General features: G+C 48.8%; 1 protein-coding gene across 6 annotated transcripts in view; it reads left to right on the top strand.

Annotated features, from left to right (window-relative positions):
• Positions 1 to 12,037, top strand: part of cdk5rap2 (CDK5 regulatory subunit associated protein 2) — a 97,169-nt gene that overhangs the window by 67,904 nt on the left and 17,228 nt on the right. For all 6 annotated transcript variants that reach the window (XM_084325257.1, XM_084325255.1, XM_084325256.1 and 3 more), the window contains exons 32-39: positions 56 to 1,613; positions 2,581 to 2,688; positions 3,610 to 3,749; positions 4,272 to 4,639; positions 5,412 to 5,635; positions 6,108 to 6,159; positions 8,793 to 8,959; positions 10,967 to 11,341. In XM_084325257.1, the coding sequence (XP_084181383.1) occupies positions 56 to 1,613; positions 2,581 to 2,688; positions 3,610 to 3,749; positions 4,272 to 4,639; positions 5,412 to 5,635; positions 6,108 to 6,159; positions 8,793 to 8,959; positions 10,967 to 11,341 (2,992 nt within the window). The remainder of the gene's footprint in view (positions 1 to 55; positions 1,614 to 2,580; positions 2,689 to 3,609; positions 3,750 to 4,271; positions 4,640 to 5,411; positions 5,636 to 6,107; positions 6,160 to 8,792; positions 8,960 to 10,966; positions 11,342 to 12,037) is intronic.

The raw sequence follows: 12,037 nt of genomic DNA, 5'->3' as shown, positions 1-12,037 counted from the left end.
TTGGTTGATTGTGGTCAGTTTATAACATCTGCCCTGCTGTTTTGCCTTTTTGCAGGCGAGCACCAAATCTCGGCTTCCGGTCCCTGTGAGTCGGAGGGCGGTGCCGGCCAATGGTAGCAGCGAGTCGGTGAACCAGCAGTCGGAACAAACCTCTGACCGTCTGAAAACCGCTGCACCTCAACACCTGGATCTGGGCCACGTGTCCGAGTCTGACGACCAGCAGTCATGTCCAGACTCCACTTACATCATTTCCCCGAGCTCGGAGTGGCCGACCCGGGACCAGACCCCGGCAGACGCCGCCCTCCTCATCCAGTTGGAGCTTCTCCACCAGGAGTGCCAGGAGAAGGAGGCCCTGATCACCGGGCTCGAGGAGCAGCTGGCCGAGTGGAACGAGCTCCGGGCCCAGCTCCACGAGAAGGACCTGCTTAACCGCAAGCACACAGAGGCCCTACAGGCCGCGGAGTCCACCATCGCCTACCTGACCGCCTGCCACCTGGACAGCCAGGTGGGGCTTGGGACAGGCCTGGGCTCTGCGGGCTCAGAGCTCCAGAGACGATGCGTGGAACTCCAAAAGGACTTACAGGAGAAGGAGAAGCTCAACGGCCAGCTGGTGGAGTGTCTGAACATGGCCGAGACGGCCATATCCTCCCTCAGTGCCAACTCCTCCTCCGATGCCCCTGAAGGCCGCGCAGACTGCCATGAGCTGTGTGCGAGGCTGGAGGCCGCCCTGCAGAGGGTGAACGCATCCCTGGATGGAAGGGGCCTAGAGGGGGTTTCGGAAGGTTCCCAGGGACCCGGCCGCGAGTTGCAGCGGCAGGCGGATTCCCTGCAGGAGGCGCTTTGGGAGCAGAGTAGGCTCAATGCAGAACTGCAGGAGAAACTGAGGGCGGCGGAGGCGATCGCTGCACTGCAGATCCACAACGCTGTCTCCGCTGGCCAGGAGGGTAACGGCAGCAGGCAGACGGAGGGAAGGTCGCTAGAAAAAGAATCAAAGAGGCAACATGGGAAAATGTCAAGTTCTGGCGGGAATATTAATTTACGTCAGAAGGAGATGACCAGGCGTCTCTCGGACTGTTTAAGTGCAGCGGAGGCTGCCATTGCCTCTCTGACGGCACATTGTGCCAACCCCGGCATCTTCGCCTCTGGCAAACCAACCACGACCAACCCTGCCATGCAGCAGCAGCTAGACAGACTGCAGAGAGCCCTGCAGCAGAGGGCTGAGCTGGGAGAACCAGGCCAGACGGAACCCACCCAGCAGTCCACCAGAGCCCAGAGCAATCAGCCCAACGCCAGGGCTGGAGCCAAGGGACAACCATCCGCCCAGGAGCTCCACCGCAATCTATGCCTCCTCCTCAAGGCCTTCAGCGACCGCTCCCAGGTGATGGCAGAGCTCCAGGCTGCCCTGGAGCAGGAGAGGGGCCACAGAAAGGACGACGAGGTGCAGGGTGGTCCCAGGGGATCAGCACAGGATGTCCGTGTCCAGCTGGAGAGTCTCCAGAAGGCTCTGAAGGAGAAGAACAGAGCCTATAAGAACTTGGGGGAGAAACTGACCACCGCACAGTCGATCATCGCCCTGCAGAACTCGGCCAAGAAACCATCACACGGACAGAAAGGTAACGTTCACTGAGGTCAAACTGATGTCATGTTATAATTATTATAAAGACTCTCAAAAAAGACATTTATGAAAACCTGGAATTTGCATCTCAAAGTTGCTGCATGTGCTTTTGCGCATGACAGCAGTCATTTTTCATCCAACTATTTTTGCATTGAAAGGTAAAAAAGTAAAAATGGCATTATGACCATTGCATTTGATGGCATGTAAACAAATGACTCTTAATGGCTCTGTGTGTGCAGTGTTTAAACTGCCATGACATTATACCTTAAAGGTGCTGTAAGTGGTATTTTATTTAGTTAAATTAAAGTGGTCTACATGTTAAAATAATAGATCTACATTCTGACAGCCATCACTGATATAGAGTGTCTGGTCAGCGACATGGGTCTCCCCCCAGTCCCTCCTGCTCTGCAGTAAACAGAGAATACATTTTCTGGTACCCTGTTCCCACTTCATCTAATCAGGAGAGAGAACTCCATACTGCAAAAATGGTCTGACAAAGATTTGAAATAAAAACTAGTTTTGGGTAAATATGTGCTTGAAATAAATAAAATAATCTTACAGTGCAGTAAGTGAATGTGACTTAGCAGGATTTCTTGAGAGATAAGTAAAAATATCTAGGGTTCACTTTTTCTGATTGGATAAAGTGGGAAGGGATTTATACCACAACATTTATTCTGTGTTTACTGTAGAGTGGAGGGACTGGGAGACCCATATTACTGACCAGACAGTCTATAATCAGTGATGGATGTTGGAATGTAGAGCTATTCAACACTTATTCGAACAATAAAATACCACTTACAGCGTTAACGATATTGAACACGAGCTGCAACGGACAAGGAAGTCACGTCATCCTGAAAGAGAGGGGAAGTGCATACTGTTAAGGTGGTAAAAACATCTCATATAACATAATCCATACATCCTATTAACCCGACGTGTGTGTGTGTATATATATATATCGCCTCCAGCGCCCCCTCTGGAGCAGGATGACAAGTGCGTGCAGGTGGATTTGCAGGACCTGGGTTACGAGACGAGTGGCAAGAGTGAGAACGATAGGGAGGAGAGCCGTAGCACAGGTAGACGACGGCTAGACGGACGCTGCATGTCTGTCTGATGACACTAATCTCACCCAGGGATAAAGTCTCTGTCCGTCTGTCTGCATGAGGGATGAACACACGGCCGTAACACTATCCAACCTGATCTTTTAAGAGGCACTTCACTGAACCACAAGCCTGATTTATTATGCACGCCATCTCGCGCATATCCCAAAACGCACATTTAGTTACAGTTATCGAGAGTTGAATATCATGTCTTTCAGTGATGTCATCATTGGAAGACACTCCTTGCATTGTGTTATTATTTACAGCTCCGTGTGAATGATGTAGATGAAAGAATTGACCTATCCCAAACTCTGCTCTCTTTTCTTGATCCTGCAATCGCAACTGTTGCTTTCCTGGGATCAAGTGAGTTTGAGATACTGGTCAATTGCAATTCTTTCCATCTATGTCATTTCATTGAGCTGTAATTACGCAGCACAAGGAAGGATCACTTGTCATGGCCACTGGAAGACATTCAAATAACTCAAGAACTAAACGTATGTGTGCAAAACCGTTTATCGTTTTTGGGATATGTGTGAGATTATGTGCAAAAGAGTTTTTCTGTGAAGTGCCCCTTTTTAAATAATGTTTGCTGTTTGGGTCTCATAACCAAAGCCTGTCCGCTGGTCTTAACCTGGGTTTTCCTGGCATTTCTGACAACTTTGAACAGTCTTGTCGGTGTTGTTTTCCACTGAGCGTCTTTCTCTTCACTTGCATGTCGACACTGATGTTTTGGCTTCACCTCTTCCCCCGCTCGCTGAGCACTTAACGAGGCTGTATCCCTCATCTTCTTCCACCGCTCAAACTGAGTCTTCTTCTCCACGTTCAACAACATCAGCCCTTTGGTTTTTTTTGCTCTCGTTTTGACCCCCCTCTGTGTTGTTGGACTGTGTTGCCCAGATCTAGAAGGCGTTGCCCAGGCCAGTGGCAGTGCGTCCAGCCTGCCCTCCCTGCTGAAAGCCACCTTCTCCTCCACGGAGAACCTGTACTCGGCCTCTAGCGCCTCCTACCCCAGCTCCCCCGCGCTCAGCTCGCCCAAGGTGAGCGCCTCTCTGACCGGCTTCACGTTCAAGTTCAAGTTTCTTTATTAGTTGTCATACAAAAATACAGAATACTTTTACATTAAATGCTTTTTTCTGTTTTGCTCCTAAGAGTGTGAGATCATAGGATGCTTGGTTCATACACATACAGCTTATTATAGTAATATTCCACAATTATTACATTTTAGATAGTAATAATGGCACAAAACATAAAATCACCGACATGCGCATTGTTGATACATGCAGGTCTAGCCTTGAGACAAACTTATGCGTATCACCGGCGCACACAGAGAGGCAGCCGACAGTGTGGCGCCATTATGCGGGCTTCGCGTTCTGACACATGACGAGAGGATAACCCTGTACAGGGTATCTGTGTATTAAAAAGTCTTAAATTCATAATCCTCAATTTAAGGCCTTAAAAGGTGAATGGGTGAAATGTGAGGAACAAGAATTGTAAAGCGCTTTGGATAAAAGCTGCTATATAAATGCACCATTGACCTCTTCCCTCCTGTCCCTCCCCAGGCGAGGAGCGTGAAGAGCCTGCAGGCCTACGAGCACTACGGTGCGTCTGAGGACCCGGCTCAGCTCCAGCTGCAGATCCGAGAGCTGATGGCCCACCTGCAGAGCCTCCTGCTGCACAGGAGCTCCCTCTCCAGCGACCTGCTCACCAGCTCAGACCCGTCCCCCCGGGCCAGGGAGCGGGAGCAGGGGGCCCACCAGGAGAGGAGCTCCGGGAGCGGGCAGCCGGGAGAGAAGCGGGCGGTGGTGGTGACGGAGGACGAGATTGTGCACCTGAGCGTGGAGCTGGAGAAGGAGAGGACGCTGAACAGGAGTGTGACGGAACAGCTGCAGCAGGCCGTGCAGCGCAGCCGCTCCGCCTCCCCGGCCAGGTCAGCAGCAACGTTGTCTCTCTCTCGTACACGCCGCCAACCTGACGACAAACGACTACGTTTCATTTGTCGGCTATTGATAGTAGCAAACACTGCGACTGGAAATAAACGTGTTACCTAGCAACAAATTAGATTAGCTAGTAGTACCGTATCTAGAATATCAGCGTCTAAAGTAAACACACTCAACACACTATTCCTAGCCCCTTTCGTGAATCCACAGTCACTTCCTAGCCCATAGCCAACCAACCTAGATTTACCAAGAAGGACTGGTTCTGCCCGAACCGTTCGTTATATACAAGTATCACAGAGACATTTCAAAGGTACTCACAGTTGCACGAGGGTTTTGGACAGAGATACGTGATGGTTTGAAAGCTCGGCGTTGCTAATAAACATTTTAAATAATTTTTTATAAACGTGTAAACATCACCGAGGCAGCGTTGCATGCTGGGCGCACCAGGCATGTCACAAATGCAGAATAAGAGAAGATTTTTTAAATGTTTATTAGCAACGCAGAGCTTTCAAACCATCACGTATCTCTGTCCGAAACCCTACCGGGAGCTTGGTGTGTCTGGTGAGAGCTTGTATGGAACGCACAATAATTTTGTATTGGTGTGCTGCCAGTTCAGTGTCACTATATATATTTTTTGCTAGCATGGTCGTGAAATTGGTATAAAATTTTGCTCTAAGTGGTATTAAAAAGTCTTAAATTGAACTTGCCGATACCCTGACTCTTCTTACCTCCAGTGTTGTTCTCTCTCCCCTCCCTCCCCAGGCTGGACTCCCTGGTGCAGTCCCAGGCCAGAGAGCTGTCTCAGCTGAGGCAGCAGATCCAGGAGAGCCGTGTCCTGGGGGCCCTGCAGCTGAAGGAGCTGAGCAGGGCCTTCGACGAGCTGCTGCAGGCCAGCGACGTGGACTACTACATGGGGGAGGTGTTCCGAGAGCAGCTGAACAAGAGCCTCTGCGTCCTGGAGAGGCTGGAGGGCCGTCTGGAGAGAGGTAGCTACTGGAGAAACCTCAACCGCACCAGACGGACAGACAGAAAACACACTTCATCACTCGATTTCATCGACTTGTGCCAAAACACACACACTGCCCAGCCAATAAGGGAGAATGGGTGCCAACACACATAGCGTAGAACCCTCCACTCACTCTCTGGGGTTTGGCTCGGGAAATCTAACATGACACACATTCCCTTTTTAGTGGTTTTTAAAAGCCAGCTGTGGTTCAGTTATGTGAAATCATAGCTTTATTGGTAGGATTTTAAAACAAAGATTTATAGGCACAGTATAGCGAGAGGACAAAGAGGATAGCTCTTAGTGTTTTGATAGAGACTCTTCCTGGCTGTCTCCGCCGATAATGGTTCCCTTTCTGAGGAAGGCTAGGGAGTGATCTGTTAGAGAGAGAGAGAGAGAGAGAATTGTGATTGATTGAGAGTGACTGTTTCACCAACCTTATTCCTCTCTTGTAGGAGATGCTCATCAGGATAATGAGGACGCAGCAGCCCTAGTACTGTCTCAAAGGTACGTCTCCACCTTCTGTACTATACTGGCTCCTACTGGTGTATCTGGAGACATTTCTTTAACCATGGGCCACTGACGAGAATGTCCTGTAAAAGAGGAGGGTTTGAAGAGAAGGTCCTGGAAAAGAGGAGGGTTTTGAAGAGAAGGTCCTGTAAAAGAGGAGGGTTTTGAAGAGAAGGTCCTGTAAAAGAGGAGGGTTTTGAAGAGAAGGTCCTGTAAAAGAGGAGGGTTTTGAAGAGAAGGTCCTGTAAAAGAGGAAGGTTTTGAAGAGAAGGTCCTGGAAAAGAGGAGGGTTTTGAAGAGAAGGTTGTGTAAAAGAGGAGGGTTTTGAAGAGAAGGTTGTGTAAAAGAGGAGGGTTTTGAAGAGAAGGTTGTGTAAAAGAGGAAGGTTTTGAAGAGAAGGTTGTGTAAAAGAGGAAGGTTTTGAAGAGAAGGTCCTGTAAAAGAGGAGGGTTTTGAAGAGAAGGTCCTGTAAAAGAGGAAGGTTTTGAAGAGAAGTTTGTGTAAAAGAGGAAGGTTTTGAAGAGAAGGTTGTGTAAAAGAGGAGGGTTTTGAAGAGAAGGTTGTGTAAAAGAGGAGGGTTTTGAAGAGAAGGTCCTGTAAAACACAAGATAAGATATAATTCCTTTATTGATCCCCTTGGGGAATAAAATGCCCTTGGGGGTGATTTGGCATCATATGTCCATCATATGTCTTTGGGTCAAATTTAGTTGAAGTCACAGAGTCGGTAGTAAGAGGAAGACGTGTCAGTTCTGTCCACCAGGCGAGGTGCAGCCGAGCAGGAGGCGATCCGCTGTGGTGTTGGATGCTGTGGTGTCGCATGCTGTGGTGTCACAGCATCACGTCTGCCACTCTGGACATGGTCTCTTTGTTGTCGATTGATTTTGGTGCGAATGAGGTTAGTTTCGTCCAGTAGCTGGATGCACTGTACAGTCCTTACTGATGATTACTATTTCTATCTTGATGTCTCATGTCAGAGTTGTCAGGGTTGACCTAGTTGTTTTGATGCTTGCCTTGTAACCCTTTTCAAGACCTCCTGCAGGAGCCCCAGGCGCCACCCAGCCCCACACAGCCAGCATATGTTTATTTTGTAGTCTACTGCTGTTGACCTAAATTACCCTGTCATTGAATGGCTCACAGTTGTGTTATGCAACTCTGTGAGTGACCGTTCTGTTGCTGGTGCATTATTGCAACATTGGAGGACAATTTATACTAAGTCAATAACTATTTTAATCGATGCATCACGTGTGATGTGTCCTCCTCCTCTGTGTAATGAATGTCCTCTATCCTTTAGTGATTTTCAGACGAGGTCTTTGAACAGGTCCATCTGTTTTCTGTTAGTTTGTTTTCTTAACGGCTCCTGCAACTCTTCCTTGTAAATTCCTTTGCAGCAATAATTGTATGTTTTTACGAAAGCAGCGGCACCGGAAAACACAGTTGTGATCCTGTTAGAGAGCAAACGCAATGTGACTGGCGCAGAGTAGCTAATGAAACATTCAGGGTGCGGAGAGAAGAACCGCTTCACCTTTCAGAAAGTGACAACATGTACTTTCACTGTATATTGCCAACGGTGGTGCGGACAGCCCCGAGCAGCTGCAGCAAGAGTTGCAGTACCTGTCCTCCCAGCTAGAGGGCAGCGGTGAGTCTCCAGACAGCCCAGCCAGGATCCACCAGGAGGTGGAGTACCTGCGACTGGAGCTAGAGGGAGAGAGAGAGCTGCTGCAGCAGCACCTCAGCTTCCTGCTCCAGCAGAACCAGAGCGTGGCTCGGTACGCCAGGCAGCAGCTGGACCTGTGAGTGACATGCAGGCCGGAGGCAGCAGCCGGCGCCGCAGTGTGATGTTTGCTGTGGACTCTTCTCTTTTCATATCTTCAAACTGAGTGTTTTCTACTGAGAACTTCCAAGCCCCTCTGGTTGTGAACATATCACAACATGATTTATTTTTTTCCCCTTTGCTGCAAGGCTTTCCCCAGGATTTTCAAAGCAGATGGTGCTGAGTGGCAACAAGGGGGCCCACCTCGGAGGCAAAAACATTTGCAATAAAGAAAGCCATTTGCTGTAATTTCCTGCAACTTATAAAAACATAATTTCTATTAAAAAATATATATATATTTCTGTTTTAACACGTGGTGGCACTGCACCCCTATACCATTGCTTTAGGGAAAGCCCTGTGCTGTAATCTAGCCTTTAGTTCTTGTGTGCTGATCTAGAACTACCCCGTCTCTCTCTCTCTCTCTCTCTCTCTCTCTCTCTCTCTCTCTCTCTCTCTCTCTCTCTCTCGCGCCTTTAGTTCTTGTGTGCTGATCTAAACTACCCCGTCTCTCTCTCTCTCCTTTAGTTCTTGTGTGCTGATCTAAACTACCCTGTCTCTCTCTCCTTTAGTTCTTGTGTGCTGATCTAAACTACCCTGTCTTTCTCTCTCTCTCCTTTAGTTCTTGTGTGCTGATCTAAACTACCCCGTCTCTCTCTCTCTCCTTTAGTTCTTGTGTGCTGATCCAGAACTACCCCGTTTCATACTGTGTTTCTCTCTTTCTCTGACTCATCTCGATGGTTTGACAGACGGCTGACCCCCCCCACCCCCACCACCATGCAGTTGTCCTCTAACAGGCTCCTCCCCCTCCTGTCTCCTCCAGGTTGTCCAAGGAGCTGCAGGAGAAGAACCATCTGGTCCAGAGTCTGCAGAGCCAGCTGAGAGGCCAGAGCCCCAGTAGCCAGGGCCACAGCTCTGAGTCGGACCTGTCCCGCTCCGACAGGGTGACCGTCTCCTCCCACGACGGCCCAGACACACACTCTGCTCACGGTGAGAACACGGATAGGACATTTAAACGTGCTGTAAGCGGTACCGTTCTGTTCAAATAAGTGGTCTACATGAGCGGTGGGTTAGTGGTTAATACTGTCGCCTCACAGCAAGAAGGTTCTGGGTTTGATTCCTGCTTGGGCACCAGGTTGCTGGGTTGTTTTATTTAGCATGTTCTCCCCGTGCTCGCAAGGGTTTCCACTCCAAAAAGAGATAAAACCCAATGGAAAAAACATGTAAACAAAAAATAAATTTTCGGGTATCCCGTTCCCACTTTATCAGGAAAGATAACCTTAGTTATTTACTTATTTTTCTTATTTCAAGAAATCTTGCCTAGCTAAATTCACTGGCAGATTATTTAATTGTTTCAAGCTCATATTTGTTTTTATTTCTTATTTTTGTCAGATAATTTTTGCAGCGTGGATTTCTCTCCTGGTTGGATAAAGTGTGAACGGGATACCAGGAAATATATATAAACAGAAATATATTTTCTGTTTACTGCAGGGTGGAGGGACTGAGAGACCCATGTTACTGACCAAACACTATCAGTGATGGCTGTCAGAATTTAGAGCTATTATTTTGTAGACCACTCATTTTAACAAAGAAATACCACTTGCAGCACCTTTTAAAGTATTGCAATACGTTGAAGAAAACAATATTTGTTTGATTTGATTTGTATGTTAAATGGAAGGGGTTTTCTTTTGGTCAAATAGGCTGTTGGCCTTTAAGATGGCAGGCTGAGAAGTAGCTCAATATAATCCATAGACCTTTTCAAAACAACATAAACATTCTAAATGGACCCAGGTTTATTCCCTGTCGCAGTGTTGGCAGGAAATACACTTGGGGCCCGAGCTGTTCCCCTAGCAACGGAATTCCACTGTAGTCTATAGGGGCGTATACCCAACTTGGTTGTAAAACCGGTGTTAAAGCCAAGGTCACTTACAGTCTTAAGTATCACAGAAGATGCGTTCAGCCAGGTGGAGTGTGTATTCGGTGTGCCAGCCAGGTATTAGTCTTCTTAAGTATCACAGAAGATGCGTTCAGCCAGGTGGAGTGTGTATTCGGTGTGCCAGCCAGGTATTAGTCTTAAGTATCACCGAAGATAGATGCGTTCAGCCAGGTGGAGTGTGTATTCGGTGTGCCAGCCTTAAGTATCACAGAAGACGGGTCCAACCAGGTGGAGTGTGTTTGTTGTGCCAGCCAGATATAATATGTACCTGACTTGACTTTTGTAGGATTATCTCGGGTCTCCCCATTAAAAATGCATACCCCTCCCTTCCCTGCCTTAGCTGTATAGCGTTGAGATTGCCTTAATCCCTGGGCCTGGCCGGTCCTAAATAGCACTTATTGGTACTTGTTTTCCTCTCAGGCCCATTCTCTGGCAGTCATGCGTCCCCTGCAGAACAAAGACGTCTGTCCAAGGGCAGGACAGGTGTCCGGTTCTCCCCCCCCCCCCCCCCCCCTCCCCCGCCACACACACACACACACAGTTGCATTATTCAGTGGCACCTATCCGGTTTAATCTCCAAATTGTGTTTCGCCCAGAGAGGAGACAATGGCGGCTATCGCAGAGATGGATTATGTGTGTGGCACACGTGAAAGGTCCTGCAGGGGGCTTCAGACCTAAACTCTCATTTCCCCAGAGGTACAACTCTGGCACCCAGAGGCTGGCATACTGGACGGGCTGCTCAGGGTACATAGGAAGCGCTGTTGTCTACCAGGTTGTTGTTTTAGCGTGGAGGCTAAGCCATAGCAGCATTGAGATTAGCTGTTTAGCAGAGGTGAGGCTATTTAAAAATAATAATAATCGTTTGCCTATCTATGGATATAATGGTGAGTGAGGCAGGGGAACAGAGCGGCGTCTCACAGAGTCGATGGAAAAGGGCTCTGGAGGAGGTCATTAAACACCGTAGAGCAGGTATGCTGGTTGTCGGCTGTCTGAGGAACGTGTTTTTGACATTCTGCTTATTGACGTTCTGTCAACACTGGTGTGTGTCTGTCCGTTTCCAGGCCAGAGGAGTGTCAGCGACGGGGCAAGCGATGCTCCTCCCCAGCCTGTGGCCCGGCGGCCAGGCACTGCTCTAGAGCGCTCAGAGGCTGCTGGGGGTGTGCCCTGCCGGGGGGAGGGGGGCACCGGCGGGCTGCAGGGCCTGCAGAGGCAGAACGGACGCCTGCAGCAGCGGCTGAGGAGCAGCGAGGATCTCAACTCTAGCATGCGCAGCGAGCTGGACCTGCATCGCTCCATCATGGCCCAGACCGGCTCGTCGCCCCACCAGGGGCCGCCGGGCCAGTGCCAGGAGGAGCGGGCCGGGTCGGGCACCCAGAGGGAGGGACCGGCAGCCTCTCAACAGGACACGGCCGGCCAGCCTCGCACCCTGGATCTGGGTAAATATGATAGTGTGGTGATTGTTAGTTCTGCTGGGTTAGATGTTTTCATTGGCTACATGGGAGGCTTGCTGTCAACTCTTGTCTGTCCAACAAGTGGATCCTAATTGAAAATGAATTGAAGACCGACAGATGGACAGACAGACATCAATGTAGCCGCTAATGTTAACCCTCTAAAGCCGACGTAGACGGTTCGCCTGGACATAGTATTTTTGCCAATTCTGAGCTTATTCTTTGAGTCAGTATCAAGTGTTATACCTTTTATGATTCAGGGGGACCCACCCTTTAGGGGTAGTGGACTAGTGGTGCAGTGTAAAGTCACCATCATGCATTACCTTTGTGTGAGCATGAGCATACAATATTTGACATAAAGAAATCTTTTGGTGTTGCCTTCATAGTTGGACCAATATTTCCCTGCACCTTGGTGTGCATTGGAGTATGGAGAAACAATAGGAATCTTCCATTGGTCCTCCCATCCCACGTGACCATTTCCATTGGCTATAGGCTAAAAGCTCAGTGAGAGATAGATAGATAGATGCAGGTTTTTTACTAGCCTGCATTCGGAAGACAGAAAAAGACCAATCTAGATGTTTCAAGATTTTAGTAAATTCTCAGAGATACTTTCAGGCGGAAAGAAGAGAATCTCCCGATTCAGATACAATCTAATGCAAAGCTCTACCACACAAACGGTTCCAA

The sequence above is a fragment of the Notolepis coatsorum genome, assembly GCF_963971535.1.
Source record: "Notolepis coatsorum genome assembly, chromosome: 11".
Classification (NCBI taxonomy): Eukaryota; Metazoa; Chordata; class Actinopteri; order Aulopiformes; family Paralepididae; genus Notolepis; species Notolepis coatsorum.
Note: the sequence above shows the minus strand (reverse complement) of the source record. Positions and strands in the feature narration are given on the sequence as shown.